This window comes from Melozone crissalis, unplaced genomic scaffold (assembly GCF_028551555.1).
Source record: "Melozone crissalis strain CALT ecotype California unplaced genomic scaffold, PUWL_Pcris_2 ptg000006l_1, whole genome shotgun sequence".
Lineage (NCBI taxonomy): Eukaryota > Metazoa > Chordata > Aves > Passeriformes > Passerellidae > Melozone > Melozone crissalis.
Genome location: NW_026535784.1, coordinates 27,493,980 through 27,519,871, shown reverse-complemented (window position 1 = coordinate 27,519,871; position 25,892 = coordinate 27,493,980). Strand labels below are relative to the sequence as shown.

Sequence of the window (25,892 nt, the reverse complement as noted above, 5' to 3'; positions counted from 1 at the left end):
CGTAAATATCTTTTCTGCCCAACACATCACAGACATGTTTTTTTCAATCAAGAGGTTTGTGTTTCAGATTTGTATTTTAATTTAAATGCCGTAAGATGGAATGTCTTGGAGAGAGCAGAAACATTTTATCCTTCTCTGATTGTGAAGGGGAGAAGGGAGAGCTTATTATTTAATCAGACGTATTTTTAGCAGGCTTCCATAATTGGCATGAGACCCTCAATCTAAGTACTTGTTTTATAATGGAGATGAGCTGATCCTTTCATGTTCACTGGTTAGCTGGAACACAATTTCAGTTCACACAAAGCTTTGATGCCCTCTCCTTTAGGGGCTAGTGTCTAAACAAGGTCCAAGTCTCTAATATTATCAATTCTTATAAGAAATTACATGCTTATTTATTGTGATAATTGCACTACACTACATAATTCTGCTATTCTGGTTTGAATTTTTTAATTAATTTTATTTTTCTGTCTTACTGTAGAATCATTATTTTAATTAATTTAATTTAGTTGAGTTTAATTTATAAACATTGATACATGTCTGTCTTGATGCTGCTTCTCCACACATTGCTTCTCTGAGTACATCCAATTATTTCTGTAATAATTTGGTGTAGAGGTACCCAAGCTACTGCCCCAGTCCAAAGCAATGCATCCACATGAGCTGACTGCAGTGCCTGGGGTAATCAGAAGCAAGGCTTAGGAGCCTGTGCTCAGTACTGCAGTGAGGTACTTACATTGATCCCAAGATGCAAAGTACTGCTTGCACATTTGGCATCGTGAGGAATTGTAGGAATACACTGGCTCCTTCCAACAGCATTTTTTTTAACATTTGTGCTGCAGCCCTGTGTAATGTAGAAATGATCAAAGATAGTTCAGGCAATTGTTGCATATTGAGAACATTCACCTCCATTTTAATATTTAATTCAAGAGCGTGTAAATATGAAAAGCTTCACAGTTGTGGTCCAAAATACTGATTTTTGATAGAGAATCTGAGCTGTATTCTGCCAAAGAAAATGTAATGTGTATTTCTAGTCTAAAATATTAATCTTGTAAAGCAGAAGTTCCACAGGAAAGTGTCGTTTCTTGATGCCTGGCTGAAATAAGTGCAGCCCATGGCTGTGTGTTCATCGTGCATTCCTAATAAGAAGCTCCATATTCACTGTCAGACTAAATTAACATGGTTTGAGAAGTGTCTTGCAGGTTAGTTTTGAATCAGTGTTCATTTGTCAGCTACTCCTGTTGTCTCCTGCTTGCTTCTCAACCTTTTAATCAAAACCAGCTCAGGCAGAGTAATAGATGCTACTGTGGGTGATAGTGACTCAGGAAACCCTCCCCAGCTTTAAGCCTTCTCAGCTGCTTCAGCAAAGAGAAAGTGAAACATCTTCCCCTCCCTTGGGTCTTTGGGACTTGTGACAAAGAGGCTATTGGACTTCAATACAGCAATGAATAAAACAGAAGCTAGTGCATAGGGCTCTCTGGTTTTGTGGGGGTTTTTTCTTGTTTGGGGCAGGTTTTTTTGCAATAAAATGTCACCAAATTTCACTCTAGTTCTCTGGACTGGCGCCTTGTTTCTGGCTGAACTGCCCCTTTTACCCAGGTATGTGGTTGATAACTGGACAACTGTGTGTCCAACTTCAGCAAATATTGTCAGTAGCGTTCTTCCAGGCTTAATGTTTCTTCATGTCCTCCAGAAGACTTTCTGTCTCTACTTCCCAACTCTGCCCAGTGGGAGACTGACCAAAATAACTATTTTGAACTAGAAGATGTTTGCTGCCTTCTCTGATAGCTAAGAATTCTGAAGTGGCAAATCAACCTCTTTTCTTTGAGATTTGATATGTAGTCATCTCATTTTGGGGCGCTTTTTATTTAGGTTTTTAATTAGGGGAAAAAGTTATAGTACAGATGATAGGGCAAAGATATTTTCAGCCAGATTTGTGTGCTTTAATCTAAAGTAATGCACCAGAAATAGTGAAAGATTAAATGGGCATAAACTTTAATGTCAGATTTAGTAGTCATTAAGAACTTTCAGGTGTTCTGTAATAATTAATTCAGTTCTTGGTTCATTAAAAAAATGTAGTTGTTTGATTTGCAGTTGGAATGGAACTTAAGAATTGTTTTGTTAGTTGCAAAACTTGTATGTGTGTCAGAGATGCCATTAAGCATTTTCAAATGCAACCTTATTTACAAAGCACAGTCACTCTTGTATTTAAAAGTTCTTTTTCACAAATAAAAAGTGCCACTAAAACACCTGCATCAAGAGCACTGTACAAGCTATGGATTTCTATCTGCCTAAGAGCAGACTCCCATTTTCCCTCACTCCCACACGATTTTGCAAATCACCTTTTTGTGAAAATATCAAGGTAAACTTACTAAGGGCTAATGTAACTGTTTATATTACTCTAGTTTTGAATAATGTCTTGACCAGAAATTCATCTGGGTTTCTCTTGTGTTGTCTAGCTGTTGAAGGGTAAATAAGGTAACTGAATATTCAATGTAATCAGCTGGGTGTTCTATTCAGGTAATCATTCGATCAGTAAAGTCACACAGGTATTTTGGAAGATGTTGTGTTTATTATGAGAGGATGTACAGTAAAGAGATGATCAAACAATATTTTTTGAGCTGATGCACAAAAGGAGTTTTTATCAGGTACAGACACTTCCTAGTACATTGTTATTTAGAAATCCAGACTACCTCTTGAGTGCTCTGAGTTGAAATATGAGACCTGAATTCCGAGCTAAAATACCTGGGCTCTCAAGAACTTATATAATTAATTCAGTTTCAGTGTAGTGATTTAATAGATTTTTATAACGTATGGATTTGAACATTAAGTTGTACCCACACACAAATCCCTTTCTTCCATGTTTAAAGTAAATTTTAATGAGGAAGAGCTCAGCAGAGTTGCACAGATTCTAACACTTGTGTTTAAAAGCAGTTTCTCAGACGGGTGATCCACAGTAGGTAGAACATGCCCATACATTTGGTATTAATAAAAGCCAGTGTGTTTTCATGGTATGATGCAGCCACAGTGTCCTGGAGATGGAAATAGTCACACAACTGCCAAAAAATCCCAACTTTGAGTGAAACAGCGCTTGTGTTTGATTTCAGTATATCTTCTAGAATTTCTGTAAGCTTTGGGAATCTTATCTTTAAAGCGCCATTATTTCAAATTTCTGTATTGTTTGCTCTTCAGAGAAACACATGGTATGATATGTGTATGTACATGTATGAGTATTCTTATTGATTTATGTGGTTACAAGTATAAAATATTCATACCTTAATAGAAACTAAAACCAGTCTTTATTGAGTTAAGTTGTGAATGTGGACACCAGGCTGCAGAAATGATTGATGGTTTTCTTACCACATGTAACAGCCTAACAGGATTTCACAAAACCTTTGTTCACACACTTAAAAATTATCAGAGCATTTCTTTAAAATAAAGAGTGGATAGTATAACCTTAAGCTGCTGCTTCAGAGACATTGTCCTAAATGTTGCTTCAAAAAATAGGTGTGAAATTTAAGGACTTTTAAAATTTTTATTTTTATAAATAAGCACTGTAGATTGCAGTTGTATATAGATTGATACATATTGTGTTCATTTTTGTTGGGTTTTTTTAACAAACTTTCCAATGTAGACATTGGAAGTAAGTTTAATTATAAATTACAATTCTATTGTAATTTTTTTTCCGTCTGAAAGTTACCTGAGGTATATTGAGAAGCAGTCACAGTCAGATTTCACCATTTATTTTATAACCTCCTAAACCTGCACTGCTGCCTTTTCCTGTTAAGGTCCCTGCCAGTTGTCACTGTTGCTTCCTTGCCCTCTAGTTTACTGGAGTGAACTCTGCAGCTCACCATGATGTTGTGCATCCCCTCTGATGTGCCTGCTTTAGCTGTGTTGTAGTGTTGTTCAGGAGTGAAACCCTTAAAACACAAATCCCAAGGCCACTGGGTTCTTGGCAGTGGCTGCTCCACCCAGCAGACCTGCTGCTTCTGGCAGTCTTTGCTTTACAGTGTGTCATGTAGCCATGGCCCCTGAGCCCTGTGTCCCTGCTCTAGGGGGACCTGCTTTCCTTTCCAAGGTGCTTCTCTGCTCCTCCACACCACTGAGATCCTGGAAAGAGGTGTTCGAGAGAGGAGTGTTTAAACTGAGTACCACTAATTCATGTCATTTGTTGAAGAGGTATACTCATGTTGTATGCTGTGAGCAGTGTGATTGAGGAATATGCTATTCTGTTGTGGGTAGCACCCTCCTGGTATTTCTTCCCTACTGCTCCTTTTTCTTAGGCTTGCTAATCCTCAGGAGTAGAATTATTCATGGTCAATGTACTTACTCCTGTATCACCCCAGTAATTTACTACAACTTCTCTGTTCCTTGTTCCCCTTTGATTGGCCTCTCCATGTAGTCATATAGCACATAACACAAAGATGGATTGTATGGCATTCTCTGCTGGGGAAAATCAACACATAGAGCAGGCTCACTGCCAAGATGCTCATAATTAAACTGTTGCTATGGATGGGATTACATCAATGTTTCTATCAATCATTTGCTGCAGTTTTGTGGCTATTTGTATTTGGATTTTTTTTTTTCGGTTTTAGATTTTATCATCCTTTTACTTAGTTTTCAGTTGAAGTGTTGCAGCATATAGAGGGAGATATAAATAAAAATAATTATTGGAAGATGTAGGGGGAAAAAAAAGATAAGTCGATTCTACATTCAAAGATTGTGTTTGAAGCCAATATCTTTGTGAGGTGTTCACGGTATTTCAGCTATTTGAAATGGCCAGATGCAGTCATTTCCATTCACTGGTCATCATACTGTTGTGACCTAAGAGTCTGATGCAAAACTCCCATGATGTCATAAGAGTCCATACAGACAGTGTGCTAGAAGTTTACCTTAAAATGCTGCAAATTCAGTAAAACAGCAGGTGTCATAGAAAAAGAGCAGCAAAGCAGTTTTGCTTTGCATTTTTCTTTTGTCCCCCATGCCCTCTGATTCCTGTGCACTCACAGTTGTGAGATGGACTAATGACAGAATAGCATGAAGTACACTGATGGATTGGAACAGCTTGCTTGCTTGTGCTTCACCTGCTGCTGTGTCATTGCTGCTCTTCTCCCCTATGACAATGATCTTGCAGCAATTAATTCCCTTTGGTAGCACTCAAAGTGTTTGGTGTTGGAGCTACGTAGTGTGCAGTGCATTAAATGTAGAGAGGTGCAGGATTACAGCCAAAATAAGGTAGTCTGAGTGGTAACAAATGATATCAAGTGAAGCTGAGATCACTCTAACAAGATAAACAGTGTGGTGTCACAAAATTGTCTCCCAGTTGACAAAAAGATCCATATTTTATAGATTGCCTTAAAAATTGAAGAATGGAGTCAATTATAGCCAATTATGATGCTACATTTACTGGAGTAGTTTTTATATCCTTTGGGGAGAAATAAGGAAATGTTCAAGACAGTCAGAAAAAGCTTTTGCATTTGCTTCCCTTTTTTATCTGAACAGAGTTTTTTCCCATTTCTTCAGGTGAAAACTGTGTATGAAAGCTGGGACTGTATTAACTTTAGGAAAAAGTTTTGGGATTTTTTTAAGTTATTTTCACTTCTTCATGTTGCACAAAAAATTATGATAGATAATATGGCAAATAGAAGAAGAAAATCGAACATCAGCTCCCCCTAGTTATGTTTCGGTTTGCTATAAAGGAATTGTAAAGGCAGCCTTGTCATTGCAAAGCCTGCTTAGTGCATGGTGACATGTTGAATTTGACTTGTTTCTTTCCCAAAAGGGACCTTTCATGTCACTGAAGAAACACAAGTAAATACTGCATATTTCCGTCTTCAGTCTGTTAAAGTGAAAATAAAGGAGTGAGACCATGAAATGGTTTGCTCAATTGTGCTCAGTGCTCAGTTGCAGCCCACAGTTGCTTTTTAGTGAATAGATGTAAAATGGGATAAAAAAGCAGTGTATTGAAGGTGGACAGACAAGACATGCATGTTCTTAAGAGATCTGAGAGGTTGTCTAAATGGCTGGGAGGCAAACATTTATGTAATGGCATTTACTCTGTCATTTAGATTACCTCCCTCCTCCGTCTGGATTCCCAAGAAGCGTGTTGGGGAGCTGTGCATCCCGTCTAGCTCGTGCTGTAGTACTGACCATGAGGAGAAGTTTCCCTTCCCTGGCAAAGCATGCTCTTGGTATTGAGTGGGAGATTCAGATATATAGGCAAAGGTGTATTGAGAGATGAAAGCTGACAATAAACAGGTTGTTCAGGATTTCATTCACCATGTAACTTCGGAGGGTGACCTAGTACATGTGCCAATGACAAAAGCTACTTGTAACAATTCAGATCATGCTTTCTGCTTTATGCAATGGGATTGTAAAAATCCTCTCAAAAATGACATCTGAAATAGCATTAAAACACAATTTCCCTTTGATAAGGTTTTAAGGCACTCATATGAAAAGTGACACTGCTTTGAGTAGCTCTGTGTCAGCATTATGCAATGTGTTGCACATAAGTGACATTAATCTATTAGGGGTGTGAGGGTCACTTATTTTTCTCATTAAATCATTAAATACCTTTATTGATTTCTGTTCAATCAGCTGCATTCTGCTCAAATACAGCAATCTCTAGACATGCTAATAGAGCTGTTTCTAATAATGTTTATAAGCCACAGTTTTAATGACAGATATTGCACTCAAAATAAATTATAAAGCCTAAGTTAAACACAAAGGAGCTTAAGGAAGCAATAATATTGTGCTGTTTGCAAATTACCTTAGCCCACTTCATTGCAAAAAAGATGATTTTGTGATACAGATATTCTAAAATCATTAATTAACCATCATCAGTACATTATTTGCTTTTTCTATTTGTGCAAAATTAAGTTATGTATGTTTGGACTGCATGATGATAAAGCATGTTTTAAAAATCACATGCCAACCTGGAAACCCTGTCGTAGTAAATATAAAATCTGTAGTACTAGCTTTTATGCTGTAGGCTGTTTAAAACTTGGATCATAGCAAATGCTGTATGCTGGGATGGCTCGTACTTACTGTATTACTGGATTATTTTGTCATAGGAAGCAGTGTGAGTGTAGGGAAAGCTAGTAGATCAAATACAAGTAAGAGTGCTTTTCTTCATTTTTTGAAATGATGGAACTGATCTCTTAGGAGGAAGTACACGAGACTCAATTAAATGTAACAGGTACTGTATGAATGGATGCATACTAGACAAAGGAAAAAAAGAAAAAAGTAAGTAATTTTCTGTCCTCCCTGCTTGGATGCTATCCTAATGACTTTATCTGAGTTGTTGACCTGAGCTTGTTTCCATTCCTTACAGGTAACTTCAGCTGTATTTTCTAGGTGGTGGAAGACTTGTGATAGTCTTGTTAATTTTTTCAGTTATCTAATATTGTAGTTGTTGCTTTTTACCACACCTCTTCTTGCTTTTTTCCCTTTGGATGCAAACAGTTCCTCAGAGTAAATTGCCAGCTTTACCCTGAGTGTAGCAAAAGCAGACTGATGCATTTATCTCTGCAGCTGAAACGTGAAGTTTTTGCTTCCAAGCAGTGAATCGCATCCTGCTGAGGAATTACTGTTTGGGTTTTTGAGTTTCTTCACTAGGAGCCTTAAGGGACTCTGACAGGTCTTGTCGAATAGCGTTGGTCATTCTTGTCTCAGACACCAAATGGTGCCAAGTGCTGGCAAGTTTATTGCATTGTGTCTGGAGAAGCTGTTGTTCACTCAGCATTTTCTTCATAGGATGCCTGCCTGATTTCATTGAAGGAAACCTGAGCAAGGCTGTGTTATTAATGAATTATGACAAGCCTTTTGCCTGTCAGGCAGAGAGGTTCCTGCTATCTCCTTTTAAGACAAAAACATAATGGAAGATGCTCAGCTGGGTAAGCTCTCTGATGATACTCCTTAAGTGCTCATCCCAGGCTGATGCGAATACGCAGAGAGCCGTGAAGCTGCAAGTGGCAGCGTTTAATGCCGTCTCCCTCATAATGCCTGAATAATTTTCCGGAGAGCGATCGCCGCAGCTGCCGCGATCGTGGTTATTTGTTTATTTTTCACCTTGTCCTGGCGGGCTGCTGACCGAGCTGCTCTGCGGCGGGCGGGGGCTGCCGGGGGGGACACGGCGGCGTTTCCCCGCTCGCAGCTCCGGCGCTCTCCGGAGCGTGTTGGGATCGGCAGCCGGAGCCCCAGCCCGGCTCCCGGAGCCCGGCCCGCTTCCAGGGGCGGGCTCCCGGGCCACTCTGCCGGGGGAGCTGCGCGATGCTGGCGGAGGATGGCAAGGAGACAGTGAGGGAGCCGGCTCATGTTTTTCTTAATGGATATTTGTGAGCAGGAAGGAGATGGCGTGGGCTGTCGGGGTGAGTTACGGAGCGCGTTCCGCGATCTCCCTCCGGTCGGGCGGCTCATTATGTTAAACAGTGCAGCTTTTAAAGCGCCGTAGCTCTCATTTATGTGCCTTGGCCTTCATTTGCTGAAATGCGTCAAGTTCACGGTGCTCAAGTAATTTTGGAAACGGGATGTAATTACGAGGGTTTCTTATGCTTACCAACAGCTTTTTTGAACCAGTGTAATTATCATTACTTGTGGATACTGTAAATTGAATATCCCCTCCCTAATTACATTCAACTCAGGGGTTGGCTGCTTAAGCAGCCAAATAAGAAAAGTTCACCGGTTACTATAAATAGCAAATTGTTCTTTTAGTCTTCTGACCTTTAAAGCAAAGTGCTTTTCACTGTGTTGTCAGGTGCACATTATAAAGATAGCTTGTAATTAGAGCTGTAATGAGGAATTCTGTTAGAATGGCTTTCTGAAAACTTCATCTATTCAGTGTTTTCTAAGTGAGTGACAGAATTAAAGTTTCAGGGTGCTTTAGGACTTTTAAAGGGCTGGCTGCTGTTGTGCACCTCACCTGTTCTGCCGGTGATCTGTAGCTGCCAGTGCTCAAAGGCAGCAGCTGTAGCTGCAGCAACTTAGCCCTGCCCTTTGAAAACAACGTCGGCTCAACAGAATGATTTACCTAGCGATCCAAGGGATTCTGTGATTAATTAATGGTTCTTCTGTCACTTCAGGAGACAGATTGTCACTTAATTTGTTGTGGGCAGCAGGAGAGAAAGAGAGAGGGATACAGGGGTAGTTGCCTGGTTGGTGATGGTTGATTTTGGTTTTCTTTGGTTAACTAAAGTAAGTGCAATCTTGCCGAAATGTCATCTCACCTGATAGATGGAGCTTGAGTTAGTGAGGTGATGTGCCTTGAACTGCCTTGAGTTCAGTCTGCATCCTGTCACGGCATCACCAATTCTGTGCCTTGTCTTAAGAATGCTGAAGGCATTTCTGTGAGGGGTTGGATTGACTCTCATTTATTTGTGTTGACTGAAATTTTTAGTGCATTGCTACCAGCTAATATTTACTTCGCATTCTTCATTCTGCTTTAATTAAAATCATACTCTTTATTCCTGTAGAAGCTTTTTTGTTATTTGAGATAACTTGTATTTCCAGAGCTCATCCTGCTGAGTGTCCTTCATGATGTGTCTTTAAAACATGCTTGGGCAGCACAAATTGAAAAGTGCCTTCGAAAAAGAAAGAAACTTCAATTACTTCAACAGTAGAAAATTACAGCTGTAGGAAAAGAATAAAAAAGACCAACTTTATTTCATAGTGTAACACTATAGCATTTGAATAGAAATAATCACTAAGGGATTTTTTTATGAAATGTAGGGCTAAAACAAAGGCAACAAATAATTTTTATCTTGGTCTGTTTTAAATGTGTTACTAGTCCATCTGCAGCAACTCTTAGCTAATAGTTTAAGCTAGTTAAATACTCCACATAGCTTTACTTCTTGTTAAAAAATACTCATGTGCATATTTGATACATTTGTGAATTTAAAATTAGGTTAATAACTAATTATCACAATGCTGCTTTTTCTTTCAATGTATTCTCTCTCTTTCTGTATTTATTCTATTACATGACAGGCAAAGCTACTGTGAAAGTTGGGTATAGATTGTGGTGAGAGTATATTTCTCCTATTCACAAGAGTGGGAATATGTGAAGTAAATAGATGGTATTTTATACAAGTAAGTAGAGGGTACACCATAGGTAGCCACTGCTGATAGACAGAACTCGTGTCTCATGTGTAACAATCCAAATAAAATCCAGAATGTTCTCATGGCTCATGAAATTAGACAAAGATACAAGTAATACCAGACCATTAGCACACAGACACGCCCTTTCTCATAAAAGCAAGACGTAGGTGTTGTAGTAGAGATGTGTAGAGATTAGAAATCTGAAGGCCTAGATTTAATTTAGTTGTTTCCTGTTACAGAACCTCAGTAGGTAAAAGTGATTTTCTGTTGTTAAGCACCAAAAGACTGGTTCCAGTGGCATCTTGAGCAGGCTATCTGATAGGGAAGAAAATGAGGAAAAGAGAGCAGGGAATAACACAAGACTTTGAAGATTTTTAGTTTAAATTGTTTTTACTTACCCTTTTGTGGGCTCTTGTACCAACCCTTAAGGCTTAAAACCTTGTTGCTTCAAGATGACATGGCAAAATGAATTTTAGTTGGCTGTATGCTGCTGGAGTGAAGGTAAATCTTCAAACTTGTCCTTTCCCAGGGACTTCAAGTACTGGGTAAAGCCTGAGCACTTAGCAGTGGGTGAGCTTTTGATGTATAGCAATGCCTTATAACAGAGCTCATTGGTTGTACGCATGTAATTCGTCAACCTCGTTTTTTGAGTAGTTTATCTGCAAGTATGTGGAAGACCCTCTCTCCTTGAGTTTTGGATACAGTCTCAGAGAACTCTTGTCTGAAATGCAATCAGTGTTGAAACTGCTGTCTTTGTACCCCTAATTACAGTTCACTCATATGTTTTAAGATGCTTTCTGTTTTGCTCTAATCCTTTTAAGAGTAAACACAAAATACTCAGTGATGAAGCATGTCCCTGAACCATATCACTGGAAGAAGAGACAGTGTATGAACTGAGTGACATTACAAAGTGGCATAATTGTGTTCTCTGCTTTGCTTCCTGTTCAGCTCCTAACAATACCTAATATTTGGGCTGCTTTCTTTTGGCAGCTGAGCACTGAACTGACATTTTGATGGCACTATTTATTGTAACCTCAAGGTCTCACTCCTGAGCGATAATGTTCAGCTCAGAGCCCATCACTGTACATGTGAAGTTAAGGTTATATTTTCCCATGTGCATCACTCTACACTTATCCACACTGAATTAAATTTACCATTCCATTGTCTAGTCACTCAATTTCATAAGGTCCTGTGATTCTTCACCATTTGCCCTCATCCTTACTGCCATGAATAAATTGGTATCATCTGCAAACTTGGTTGCTTCAGTGCTCAGCTATCTTTCCAGGTCAATTACAGGTATGGGAAGGAGAGCAGATCCCAGTGGTGTTCCCCTGGTAGGCTTCTTTCACTATGCAGGTTTTGACCATTTACCCCTCATTTCTGGCTATGTCTCTTAACCAGTCACGTTGCTGTGCAGAGACCTCTGTTTTGCCATGGGTGCTCAGTTCCTTTAAAAGCCTTTGGTAAAGCACTTGTTAAAAGCTTTTTTTTAAATTGATTGACTGGATCACTGGTTTCACATGTTTGTTTGAGCTATTCAAAGAATTGGGTTAATTTTGTAAGGCTTCACTTAATGAAAACTGAAATTTGATTCTTCTTAGACCCCACTTAGGGCCCACTTAGTCTTTTTGCTATTATAGTTTCTATTAACTTCAGTAGTGTGTGGATGTCAGGTTTGCAGGTTGCCGTTCCCCTGGAGCTTCTCTGGGACCTGCATTAGGATTTGGCAGCACGCTCGCCACATTGGAGACCTCGAGTAGCATGGCACTGTGGAGAGGGATGTTCATTAGTAATTCACTTATTCTCCCTTTTCACTTTGCACTCTCAGGTGAATGCTGTCTAGCGCCAGCCATTTCTTATTTCATTCACAGGAAAATTTGGGGTTTTTTTCCCCATACTTCTGTAACACCCACCATAACAGAGTTCCTTGTTCCCACTAACATAATAATAATAATTTTAATCATAAATTAATTAAAACCAAATCAGTCGTTAAAAGCTGGATTTAAAAAATGCAAATCTTCTGTTCTTATTTGCAAGTAACATACTGTTACATTTTTCTTTATTTGATTTTGTGTATTTTCATTTCCCTTGTGTTTGAGAGAATGATGCAAATGGTTGAAGGGCGGGCAAGATTTCATTTGCAAAAAAATATTTTTTAATCCTGGAAATTTATAGAGTTATTTCAGTTATATAAATCTGAGCTGTTATTTCAAACCATGGTCCTCTGGAAAGGAAATAATTTTAATTTGACAGTTTCTTTTTATTGAAAACACATATGTCCTCTATCAGTAATTATCAATCTTAAATTACATTAGACAAATTTTAGCTCGTGGGTAATAAATGTGTGACAGCACCATGTGTGGTTTCTGAATGAAGCTTTTGTCATATTTCATTTTGGGGGAATATTTATTTGACATTCCTCATTACACAGCTCCCATTCAAAACTGAATAAAAAACACCACTGAAGGATACTTGAGGGGTCACAATCTAACATTTCTTTGGACAAAGCTGTTTCAGTGTTTGTATTATATATTCAGATTTTAGGGATTTGGAAATGGGTTTTAGTCACCCTGGGCTTAAATTTTGAATATCTCAAGTTCCTGAGCTCTTAACACCCTTAAGTGGAGTTCTCGCTCTGCAAGGCAGAAGAGTATTGCAGGTGAAATCCTTGACAGCAGGTCCTTTTGCTTCTTGAAAGCAAAGAGCAGTAAAGCTTCTCAGGTGTCTGTGGAACCGTAGCCATGATTTCACTGCAGAGCTCTGCTGAGGGCAGCTCTGTCCCACTCAGTCCATGGAGGCACAGCAAGGGATTGTTCTGTGTTTTTATCTTACAGAAATGGGCTTTGTGGGCCTTTGTAGGGTCCCATGTGATGGAAAAACTGGCAGCTCTGATGCTCTAACTTCACTCTCCTCCGTGTTTCATATCCTGTCAGTCCTCAGTGGGAGAAATGACTGATTCCCTTTTTCTTCTGCCATGAGCATTCAGGGGCATGAGATCTGATTCATCACAGACACACCACTCAGGCTGATACTGCCATTGTGCTCGCATTGGAAGAATGAGAAAAGAGTACAGTTGTAACTGGGATTACAGCATGTTTCCAGTTATGCAAAATGACTTGGCCAATTACAGGAAGAAACAGTTTTTGTATTGGCATGTTTTCAGTTTGTCAAGGTGAAATTAGGTGAGGTGAAGAGAGAGAAAAACAGGGCAAAAATCACTAAGTAATGAGGTAAAATGAATTACAAGTAATACATGGAACTAACATGATGTGCATTTAATTTGAGCAGTTTTGCAGGCAAAGGTTAAATGAAAGTTTACCTGTAGAACTGAGAACTGTTTATGTGGGACTTACTGCTTGATGGTGATTTTGTTCCTGTTCTCTCCCTTTTGAAAATTACTGTGTACAGACCAGAAAACTGAAGTACCGTCACAATTCTTCACTGGTACAGGGAAATAGCACGTAAAAGAACTGCCAAGTTCTAGTCCAACTCTACTTCTTTAACGATAAGTACATGCACTTTGTAGAATTACAGGTTTCAGGAAGACTTCCCCACAGCTCTCCCCACTGTATTCCTAACGTCTAGGGAAATCATTTTGGTTTTGCCTCCTGAAAGACCTCTTTGGCAATGTATATTGGTAGTATGAGAAACAGGACAAGGAACAAGTTGGATATCAACACTCCAGTTTGCTGGGACATTGGCAAGACCCTGCTGTCAGATTTTGTATTGAGGGAAAAAATCCCTTACAAGCCTTAATGACAAAAAGCTTTGAGGCCTTTCATCTTAGGTTGTGCTTTTAGGCAGCGTCACCTGCCAGGATTACAGAGACATATTACAGCCATGTTAAATCTAGTTCATTACAGGGATCTTGAGCATTGGTCTCCTAAGGACTAAAATCTATATAAAAATAATTTAAAAAGTGTAGAAGAGAAACTGTTTAACAAGAGGATTTTTAAAGTTTGCTTCAAACAAAATAGATATAGAAGAAGACACAAAATACTTTTTAAAGAAAAAAAATAGAAAAGTGAAAGTATGGATGATAAGAGGCATTATGTAGAAGATGGTGTGGTGTTTGGGAGATTTCTGAGGATATGCCAGGGGCAGGCATGAGCTGTTGATTTGTGCATACCAGCAACTCATGACAGCATATTTAGTACTAACATTGCCTCCTTTCTACATAGCATATCCAACATAAGACTGTGTAATCCATACACAGTGTTTTACACCTGCACAGTGTTTCTCTAAGACAACAATGTTGATCTCTAGATCTGATATCAGGCTTGATATTTTCTGGCCGCAAATTGGCCATTTGTACTTCCTTTCTAAGTATATAATCCCAGTGACTATAGCAATAATAATGAAGCATTGTGGATTGAAGTGCTCTTGGAGTTTACTCTTGGTAGCGAGTAAGAGTCCTCGAGATAAAGAACAAAGCTTGGTCTATTTTCAGACCTCCTATGGAGAGAGCAGCTACAGAATGCACAGATAAACTGGGAGTAACCATAAAATTATTTCAGTAGGTGACTTAAAATCCAGATAATTTATTTAGAGAGTTTTTTCTGAGTGTTCTCTCAGGGAGTTTAGGGAGGCACAGCTCATAGCCTATGTGACAGGAAGATTTGCAGCCCTGTGGTTAGTTCAGTCAGGTGTCTGCTGCCCTTCAAGGCCTGGCTGAAGTCTTTTGATGATTGGCCTCCTTTCCTCAAGCTCCCACTTGTCCAACACACAGCAGCAAGCCAGCCTAGCTCACAGCCAGCACGCTTTCTGCTCCAGAAAGGCTTTTGGTGAGGAGGGTAACCAAGGCCAAGAAGTGTGAATTATTTTTCAGTCATAGTCTACTCCCAGCTGTCCTCTTTCCTGGCAGCAAGGGAGCAGGCAGGGACTGCGTTGGGCACAAACCCAGAGCTAATGCACATGCAGAATAGCCATTGTGTGTGTGTTTAGTAAATCCAGCTTTTCTGGATCCACCCTATTTGGCTGGATCTTTGCAGCCTGCAGACAGTGCTGCTCCTGCTGTGGTGTGGAGCTGAACCTCACTGTGGTAGCTGACATGGCTTGATGTGTGTGTTGCCAAATGTACCATCATTTCACTGGTGACACTGAGAATAATTTCTGCACTTCACTGGTATGGGCACTGTCTACTGAAAATGTAGACTGGAGGAACAACTAGCAGATTCCTCCTTTTTGCCTGTTTATTTTAGGTCTTAATAGACTTAAGTATTTCAGGACTCTGTAGTAAAATAAATGCCTGAGGGAGTCTGAAATGTTCACACATAACTAGGGCTGGCAGGAGAACAAGAATTCAGTGTCATGAAAAATTTAGCAGGCTTGGCATTCATCTTGATGAGGAACTAAACACAGTTCTTCAGAGATTTTAATGAAAAAAACGAGGGATAACAAGTTGCTCTGCTATTAGCTGCAGGCTATTAGCTGGGGCACTCACCTGGAAGGTAGGAGACCCAGACTTAATCCTCTGGCCCGAATCAAGCAAAACATTCGAGTGTCTTTTCTCTGGCTAGCTGCTGTCTCTGCTGGTTTGTCACTCTGACATGGCCCCAAAGTTGGGGATACCATCTGAGATGTCTCTTCAGCAGCAGGTGGGAGCAGAGGTAGTTCTGGGTGTCTTCTGGTGTTGAAGAGTCTGCGGTTTGTATTGGTGCATGGTTGTGGGACAGTCCATAAGAATTGCCCAACTGTCTCTACTTAGCCCTTTGTTTTTTAAACATGTCTTGAGTTTGCTTTCATGAAAAGTAAGCAATGACATTACCACTATTACTTGTGTCCTTGTGTTATCCCATATACATGTCTCAAAGTGCTGTAAATAATTTCTACATTTATTTTAGTACACCAGTGCTTTACATTAAATGGCATAATTCGTTGACTGGTGCTACAATTAACATGCCAACGTTTTCATAATTTTTTAGTGGAATTTTAGTGAAATGAATTAATGAATTTGTAAAAGAAAAGGTGTCTGAAACTTTTTTATTGTGATGTGAGGGAAAATAAAGAATGTTCATTAAGTAAATAAAAGACTAAGGAAAGGTAAGAGGGAAAAAGGTAGAGATTTCCTTAGTTGTAAAAGGGAAGGCCAAGATATTGGGAAGCGTTGTCCCTAGGAGGTCACAGGTGCAGGTTCATTGCCTTGGCTTCACATGTGTTGTGCAGTTCTCAGAGGTTTGTTTCCTGCTGGATTTGCAGCATTCAGTTCATAACCTTTGCAGGGGATTGGAGGCCTGCAAGATAAAAACACAGTATTTTTGCAAAGCAAACAGGAGAGAGAATATGCATTTCTGCCCTCAGACTGGGATCCTGGTAGGAGATGCATGAAGTAAGAGAATAATTTGATGCACTCTGTCCAGTAACTTTACATTCAACTCACATGACAGCCCCTCCTTCAAAGGCCGTCATGTGAGTTAAATTTTTTCGTTTGGTTTTTATGGATAACATCAATGTAGACTATTTTGAGCCAGAAATGGGAGGAAAAGAGCTGAATGCATTTAATCCAATAGATTCTATGAAAAGAGACTGTGACCATAAAAACATCAAAAAAGCATTTGGGTATTATTGTTTAGGATGAATTGTTTTCTGCTAATCAGGCATTTTCATAAATGTATTTTCCCTCCAAATGGGTATGTTGTTATTCCCATGGAGCAGCTGCAGTAACATATCGTACTGCATGTTAGGATTTTTTTCTTTCAAATGGAATGATGTATGAGTCACTTATGCCTGAAACATAGTAAAACTTATTATGCTATCGTTCATACCATGTCTTCTGAAGTAAATAGATCCAAAAAGACACTTGCAGTGAAAGTTGGATTCCTGAGAGTTTGTATAGGCTGATAAATGTTATGGGCTGATGCATCATTTTTATTCACAAGAAATTTGTGTATGGTTCTTAATATCACTGCCTGCTCACCTCAGCACACATAATCTTAACATCAGTGAGGCAGAGGGCTTTGTATTAAACTGCATTGATTAACAGCCTCCTCTAGTCATAGGATCTGACTTTGAAGTATCCTGTGATTTGTTTTCTGCTTCTGCATCTGAAGAGTCTGACCAAGAATTGACTTTGCCAGCTGTAACTGCTTAGAAATATATAATGAATGGTAACTGCGTCAGAAAACGTGTAAAGAATGAATATTAGGACCGCTACCATATCTCAAAGATAAATAACAAATACAAACAAATCACAAAAAAAAAGGGCATCTCAGATATCTGAGCAAGAGAGCTAAGACTATTCCTTTATCTCTTCATGTAGAAATCGTGACATTTCAAGTGTAGAGGCTAATTTAAGTTATATGTAGTAACCAACTACATGTTGAATGTAGAAAACTGCATGTGCATTAGGCATTAACATGCCAAAGCACAAAATTAATGAAATGTGGGTAAACCTGATTTCAGTTCTGTGTTTCTTTTTTTCTCCATGCTTATAAATTGCATTTTATAAGGTCTGATCCTTTCAGAATGAGCATATTTTAAGTGTTCTGCGTAATCTCTTCCTTACGTGGTGCTGCATTATCAAGCATTGTATAAAATTAGTTATTTTGTGTTGATATGAATGCACACAAAGTCAAGCCATTAGCTGAGTTTTTTAGGAGCTGCTCTCATAATAGGTTGCATTACATCTTTTCATAAAAGAGGCATTGTGTGAATACAAATGTAATCTTGGCCAAGAACCTGTTTAAAAGTGTCTTGTTCAGAGGGGAAAAAAACTAGTCAAGTAAGAAATTTGTTCATGTCTTTTCTTATCAGTAAGTACTTTGGTAGATGTTTTGGCAGTAGAGATTCGTGAACATTGGCGGGAAGGTGTGGCTGGTCTTGGAAAGCACGTGCCATAATGTATGTGGGAATTTTAGTTTTACAGGACAGGGCTTCCAGACCAGTTGTTCTAAATGCTTTCTGTGCAATAACTGGTTTTTATCTGTCAGCTTTTACTGGTAATGAGGGGGGCATCTTGAAAGTAGAATACGTCAACATTAATATTTTTTTCAAGAACTCAGAGACTTGTTTATTTTCTACTGGCAATCCTGCTGTTTAGCTGAAGAGCAGTTGTTTCAGAGTTTGCAAAGCACTCAGACAGCAATTTCCTTTCATCCCCATTCAAAGAGATGGATAACCTCTGCCTGCTGGCAGATATGGATGGCCCAGCTGGCGTGTCCCTTGTCCCTGGACCAAGGCCCAAGGATTCTGGAAGCAGCTTGGTAAAGAGGGTTTGTTACCCTTGGCTCCACTCAGGCATAAACAAGCATTTTCTCTCTATTTTGGAATTTCTTCTCAATCTTTTGGTCCTTTTCTATTTTCTTTGAGATAAAACTACTTCACAGTAACTCGTGTGGTTTACTTGACTATGGTTTTTACTATTCTGAAGTGGTCGAGTTGGCAAAGAAATAAAGATTATAATATTACTGCTGGTTTTCATAGCTAATATTTCATGAAACTTTATTAGAATGCCCTTTTGTTCATTAGCTCATAACTTTATGAAAAGCATTCTTGGACTGAAATTTTCTGTGTTTAGTCTGAGGCCAAAGGTGTTTTTTCAACTCCATTCAGCATTTTTTGACCTACCTAAGCTAATGTGAGGGGTTTGTATATTTATTTAAGAATTGCTAAGTCTGTATTCTTTTGAACTTTAATGGATAACTAACCTGATTTGAAATTTATGGTTATAAATTGTACATATTGCTAGTGCACTTATCCAGTCCTGCCAAGTGTAAATGCAGATTAAATGGCAAAAAATTAAAACAAAAGGTTTATATACTAGTCAAAATATATTCCATTTTAGATACCAATAATTTCTTACAGTGGGAGAATGACTAAAAATATGCAACTCTGTAGTGCTTCACAAAATTTAATCATCAGCTAATACATTATTGCTTATATCTTCAGGCAAAAATAAGGGACTTGGGGTTTTTGTTTAATGCTGAGTTTCCAGAGACATCTAAACACAGAGTCCAGCTTTCTCTCAGTTCTCAGTACCTTACAGATTTTATTGTTCTCAGTTTTCTAAATAATTCCTCAATGAGGCTTTGTCAAAAATCTGGCCCCAAAATGCCACCTCTGGCCCATTTCAACACTGCTCCCTTAGCAGCTTTGGTAGCGAGCTGACTTCAGTGATCATGCAGTGGGTTTTCATTTAAGCTTTCCAGCTTCTTGCCTGTGGTGGTCTATTTGTTTCTAAAGTAGAAACATTTTCTCCACATGGGCAAAACTGATAAGTTCTTTTCCAACAGAGAAATAAATTACATACTAGATGTAATGAGACATCGATGTCCAGTAAATGTCCCGTTGCTTGTGAGAGCGGTGCTGTGTGACACAACAGTCAATAATTTTCTGGTAATTCTCTAATTCCTCCCCTCCCCAAAATTCCTTGTTAGGGAGTCACATTTAATGCAGCAGAAAAAAGCTTGAACAAGAAATAGAACTTGAAAGTGCTGCAAGAAGGAGAGGGCTTTTGATAATGAAGCAACAAGGAACTACCAAGATTACCTATTTTGGTGGAGCTAACAAGAATAGCTATTTCAGTGGTGTTACCTTCAGGCCCTTCCAGAGTTCACCACTGGTTGGGTAAGTTTGATGTTTCAGTGGCAGGACTGCTCTCTCCTTTCTCATTGCTAAAGGCGTGCTTCTGTAGGCATGGGGCGATTCTTTAGTGTTATGGGAAATTTCATGGGTTTGCCTCAGTTTATTGGGAGAAGGCAGGGAGCAGCAGCATGATGTTTGAGTGCACATGGAAGGCTCTGGCAGCAGTGCTGCTCATGCTGATGGCTGCTCAGCATTGTGCTGGTCCCTGCAGAGCCATGCTGGGAGGCATCCAGAGCTCCTGGGGGAGCATGTGCTGCTCTCTGGGGCAGCTGGCAATCAGAAGCTGCTGAAGGTGGCAGCAGTCATTGTATCCTTCCTTCTCTTCCTCTTCTTTTGCAATGCTACAGCTCTAGTCTTTTGAAATAGCTACAATCCAAAAAATGCAGCTCACAGGGATGTAAATAGCCACACTAAAAGAACTAATTGGTTAGAGCATGGTGCTGATAAGACCAAGGTCATGGGTTTGATCCCCATTTACTTGAGATGGGCTTGGTGATCCTTGTGGGTTCCTTTCAAATCAGAATATTGTGTAAGTCTTGTGAATAATAAAAAATAGGATTATTTTTGTAAGTAACGTTGATAGAAGTCTTTTTCAGCAGTTTGTTGCTCTTTGTTCACATCTATCAAAATCTCTTTAAATTGCTATATTTCCTTCTGAGAAAACGAGTCTTATTCTGTGGTCTGCAAGCATAAGCAATTTGATGTCATTAAGAAGTTCTCTGGATGCTTTTTTTTGAAGATGATGTTCCTTTTATGGCAGGCTGTAAGGCAGTGGCCACACTGGTAGCAAAAGTAGGCAAAACTGGTATCCCTGTCCTTGCTTAGACTGCTTTTCTCATGTAGGACCCAGAAGAATTAAGAAAACCAAATTTAGTTAATTAGTATTTAATGACACTCTTCTTCAAACTGCTTCTTACAGGGGTGGGAGGAATGAGGGTGGGAAACTACCTGATTCTAAAACTGAATGATTTGTGAATCATTCTCAGAAGGTTTATTTCCTCATTAAGCAGCCTCTCTCCTACTCCCTTGCAAAAAACCTTCACTTTGTCTGGTGTTTTTCAAGATGCATTTCCTGTCCTGTTCAAAAAAGACATTTTCTGCTCCTCCTAATTTAGCCCAAAGCAACTGTGAAAATACAAAGTGCATCGACTACCACTGAGTTGTGTTGGAAGAATGATAAACCAGATGTGACATGGCTCAATCCATTTCACCTCTAATAATAAAAAGTCATGGATAGGAAGAACAAAGAAGCATTTCTTCAAAGGTTACTTGTATAGGTGATTACTCTTTATGAATTGTCATCTGAAAGAGTATCAACATCCAGAAAAATTACAGTCTTTTACAAAGGTCAGGATTGAGAGTGGAAACTTGGTAAACACTTCAGCATCATTGCTGAGTGAATGTAAGACAGACTCAGAGTGGCTGTCCTTCCTACATTGATTATACTATCTGCCAGCTGCTCCATTTTTGATCCTTCGTTCCATTTCTGGAAATGCAGGAAAAAGAAAAAACCCTGGTGGGATTTTTTCCTGGTTTTAGCTTGTGTCTGTGGCGTGTTTATAGTATGGATTTTTTGAACATGAAAATCCTGGCAGGCATTTGGGAAGGGCTGGTTTCTTTCTCACAGCACTGTGTAATGCTTAGTTTGGTTTGCGTGTGAATCGATGAGTAGCGAGAAGAGGGAACGACTGGCTGCACATTCCCCCTACCTGGGAGATCTCTCCTGCCCTCTCCCTGCCCCATGCAGTGGTCAGTGAAGCAGTAGGCCCAGGTAGATGTGCACAGCCGTGGAGGGCTCTGGCTGAGGCAGAAGTGATTGGCCATGCAGGGTGACTTTTGCAGTGCTCAGGTGCGGAGCTGTGCGTGCGTGCCTGCGTGTGGAGCACCACTGCACCTCTGCCTCTGGCTGTGCTGGAGCAGGTGCCAGCTGCTGTGGTAGCAAAGGGCCAGGTCTGTGGCCAAGTTACACAGGAGCCAGATGGGCACCCCAGGAGCTTCCCTCCATGCACAGTCCAAGTGCTGCAGGCCCCTGGAGACCTTCTGGCTCTGATGCTCCAGCTACTGAGTGCTGGCTGCCTGCAAGTCGGCTGCGAGTGGCGCTTGGCTGGGCCAAAACTGCGAGTGTGCCACTTGTACAGCCAGGTCGGTGGCTGAACTGGTGTCTCCTTGTCCTGATGTGCTGTATGAGACTCCCTCCCATCACAAGGCAGAGGAGTCTGAATCCCAGCAGATGCTCCAAATGGAGAAGTGACATTTTCATGTGAGAACTTCTACGTCTCGAGTGAAGAGAGGAGTTAATCGGAATATTTTGCAATCTGGCATTGATTTCAGCTTGCTTCTGTCCAAAGCTGCGCCCCCAACCCCCCAAATGAGATGAATGTTCTTCTCAAAATACAGAGACCTATCACTTAAAATGATTTGCTTAGTAGAATGAAGATTTTCACTTTTTCTGGGAATAGCTCTCTGTTCCCTTCCAGTATTTTTCATGTGCACTTTTAATTAATATTGGGGGAAATAAACTGGAAGATTCAGTTGAGCTGAGCAGAGTAGCTCCTAAAAAAAAATAAACCCTGGATGCTAGGGATGCTTGAGGTTTTGGTTCAGCTTATGGACTTTGTGCATAGGTGAGTGGACCCTTGCTCTACACCTGGCTCTGAATTTATAAGGTGATTCCTTTTGAAAATAATAATAGTAAAAAAATTATTTTTCCGTAGTAAGAAGAGCTGTGCATTTTGGTTAGGATCCTCTGCCAGTCAAGGCTCAGATTCTGCAATTTCTTTACAGACAAAACTCCCATTTAAAGCAAAAATGAGCACTGCCTGAACTCAGGACTGAAGATGGAGCTGTTGTGGTCATGCAGTCTGACCCCTGTGAGAACAGGGCACTCCTTTTCATTTAACAATCTGCTTAGCAGCAGCTGTTAACTTTTTGAAACAACCAAAATGCTTCAAAACGTAAAGTGTTTGCTTCAGAAATGTGTGTCAGTTCTAAGGCATAACCATTTTTCTTAACAACTCTTTCTGTTTTTTGGAAGATAATTGCCAGTTTTATATTACAGATTCTGCTTATTATATTTCCAAGAGGGAAAAAAATTACAATATTTCAGGCCATTATTTGTCTGGCTTTCTAATGGATTAATTTTGTTTTTCAAATCAATGTCCTTTGATAATGGTTTTGTACAGTTTTAGCTTTCACAGCCTATAGAAGTAGTTACAACTTTGTGAGTTAGAATACATGTTAATATAATACATCTGTTTTGTTTAGAAGTGATAACTTTTTGAAGAAATATAGGAAAAATAGATGTAATTTGTGTTTAAAGTTTGCATCTGACATGAAGGCACAGTTCATCAGCACTCAGAAGGATTTGAAACTTCAAAAGTATACCTCCCAGTTCATGGGTAGAAGGGTCATTATCCATTATGCTTACAAATAAAGCAAAACACCAATGGAAAATCCACAACAGATCACAAGAATGATTTCTATGCATTTGAAAGTATTTATTTTTAAAAGAGTTCTTGGCATGTAATTTCTTCTCACTGCACTGTTTTTCGCTGTAGATGGATTAATACATTCTTAGTTATATGTGTGTATATATTTGGAAGACTGTCTATGCATGTATTTTCTTGGGGAGGTCTTCACAGTAGCTACTGCAGTGGTCAGCTCTGGTATAAAGAGATAAAGAGAACTGTGTTGGTTATAAATAATTGTTCTTTGTGTGCTATATAACAACACTTTTTGGTAGTTCCATTTGCATGTAGAGTATTAATTAAGAGATAACTGTCACTGCAGGTTGGCTGCAGAAGGCTGCAGGATCCAGCAGAGAGATAAATGCCAATGCCAAGTCATACAGGTTGGAGAGCATACAGGAAGTCCGTAATGAAAAATTAGTTTAAAATTAAAACTCACTTGTTACTGACTTACTGTTTTATATGCAGAGATGAAAAGGTCCAAAATGCAGTTGGTTAAGGGTTCTACATACCAGATGCAGGGGCTTGGGGTTTTTAGGAGCTTCTTTGGGTCAATCTACGTGTGATGCACTAGAAATTGAAATTTTGGGATGCGATCAGTAAACTTGTTAGGAGGGTATAGGTGCCCTTTTTAACAAGAGTGTGTACAGCTTTCAGCACACTGGGAAGTCTTAGAACAGATTGCAAAGAGTCATCTCAGCTTGATTCAGAAGGCTTGTAAGTGTCCTTCATGTTTGAAAGTGTTTTGGTTTCTAATTAATTTAGCCAGAAGACGTTATTTCTGACCTTCAAAAACCGCTGTCTGTCTCATCCAAGTTTTACAAGATCCTTAAACTGTTTTCTTAAAAGAAAAAAACAACCTGAAAACAAAACAAAAACAACAAAAAAAAAAACCCAAGCAGCAACCTGCCTTGTCATGTTGTGAGCAGCAGAGTACAAAACAGAGATATATAGCTATTCTTAGTGATCCATTATAACGTGTTTTTCCACAGTATGGGGTCTGAGTTTGGGTTTATATGACATAGTAGGGCCATTTAATATAACATGAAATCTTCATTTCCATTAACTCACCAGCAAAAATCCCATTAATTTCAGTAGAGAGATATCTACTTTGCAAATTGTAATTTAATACAATTTTCTTACTGACATTGAAGTCAGTAAGAATCTCTTTACCACTTCAAAATAAGACTCTCCTTCTGTGTGCTTGAGATGAAGATAGAGGAATTTTTTTTTTCCTGCAGTCTTGGTGACAAGGGGGCTGCCAACACTGTGAATGGAAAACTGCACTGTTCTGCCATAGCTAAACAGCCTAAACAGAGCTGTCTACTGCTGTATTCTTTAAGCAGCCATCAGAAGTTGTACCTAAGTTGAATATAGGATTTATGCAACCTGATTGAGGTGAAAATAATGGCCCTTCAAATTTTTATAGTGAAATTACCTTTTCGAAGTATGTAACTTGCAATGCATCTTATGGAAGTAAGTTGATAATGCCAGGATTTTAGGGACAGTCTAGATAGATGAGCAACAGTTCAGCATTAAAGAAATTCATGAAGCAATGAAAACTACGCATTTTTAAGATCATATTTCAGCTCAAGAAAGTTTTCATTGCTTCATGAATTATAGTCAGAAAAATCTAATTTATAATAAGAATAGAAAATAAACAAGGTTTTTTCTTTCTTCTTAGTGTCATTGCCAGCAAAGTCTCTCTGCTTTAAGAGTTTGAATCTAGCAGGAAGATTTCATAAGTGCACATGTTTTAAGGCTCCTCAGAGACTCTGGGTCATCTATTTCAGCTCACCCGCCCTGCAACAGCAAGAAGTCATTACTACTGCTTCTCTCCCATCCTACTTTTCTCTTAAATGCCATTTTCTGAAAGTGTCTAGCACTGCTTTCTCCAAAATACATCTAATGGAGATGCAGTTCATCCAGGCACTCAGTGGTGTTGAAGCAAAGTGTTTCTCTTGCAGCTGGTGACCCATAGAGGACGAAAGCTGAGCAGTTGTTGGGTTCATTCTTTGTAATACCATGTAAATAAGCTTAAATGCTGTGAATAGCTTCTTCCTTTTTTATTTTTTAAGGAAAGGCAACTTGTACATAACTGTAAACTGGGAAAGTTGGGTAGCACCAATTGACAGAGGCTCAGCTTTAGACTTAGTTGAGCCTTAATGTACTTAAAATAGAAATTTCTGTACATTACTACCAGTCCATTGTTGCAGTCTTCCCCATTATTTATTTGCTATCTTTTTATGGGTTGCACTTACCATACTTGTTCCACTGAACTTTTCAATATGTGACATCAGTTCTGCTTCCAACTTGTCATTTGTGCCACGTTTTAAATCAGTGCTGATTGTGGCAGAAAACACTGCAGATTTTTTAATGTAATTGCTTTGTACATATGTATTTAATGTATCCATTATTAGCTCAGGTGTATTTCTTTTTTAATGTTCTTCTTACAACCTATTTTCATTGTGTTTTACTTTCTTTGGGGACTCATATCCTTAGCAAATGTATTCATCTCTTCACATATTGCTATATTAAATCTGTTCTTGCTGGAGTTTGGCTGTATTTTGCATCTTCACATAAGATAATTTTTTTGAAGACCAGAAAGGTCATTTAAAGTCATATGTTTTCAATTATGAAAATGCTAACAAAATAAAGGGTCTTTTTCCTCATAACTGACCTAAACCATGAGATTTAAGTACTCTTAAGTCCAGTATATTTGCCTGTGAAAAAATATCTTATTGTTGAATCAAG

At 39.1% G+C, this 25,892-nt stretch overlaps 1 protein-coding gene across 21 annotated transcripts in view; it reads left to right on the top strand.

The window, feature by feature from the left end:
- The window catches only part of TENM3 (teneurin transmembrane protein 3), a 1,290,863-nt gene that overhangs the window by 1,089,473 nt on the left and 175,498 nt on the right, over positions 1-25,892 (top strand). Inside the window, exon 1 of one of the 21 annotated variants that reach the window (XM_054295917.1) lies at positions 8,314-8,366. The exons of the other annotated variants lie outside the window; for them this stretch is intronic. Coding sequence (XP_054151892.1) covers positions 8,324-8,366 — 43 coding nt within the window. The 5' untranslated portion in view covers positions 8,314-8,323. Of the gene's footprint in view, positions 1-8,313; positions 8,367-25,892 lie in introns of those variants that run through there. 21 annotated transcript variants of the gene reach the window in all.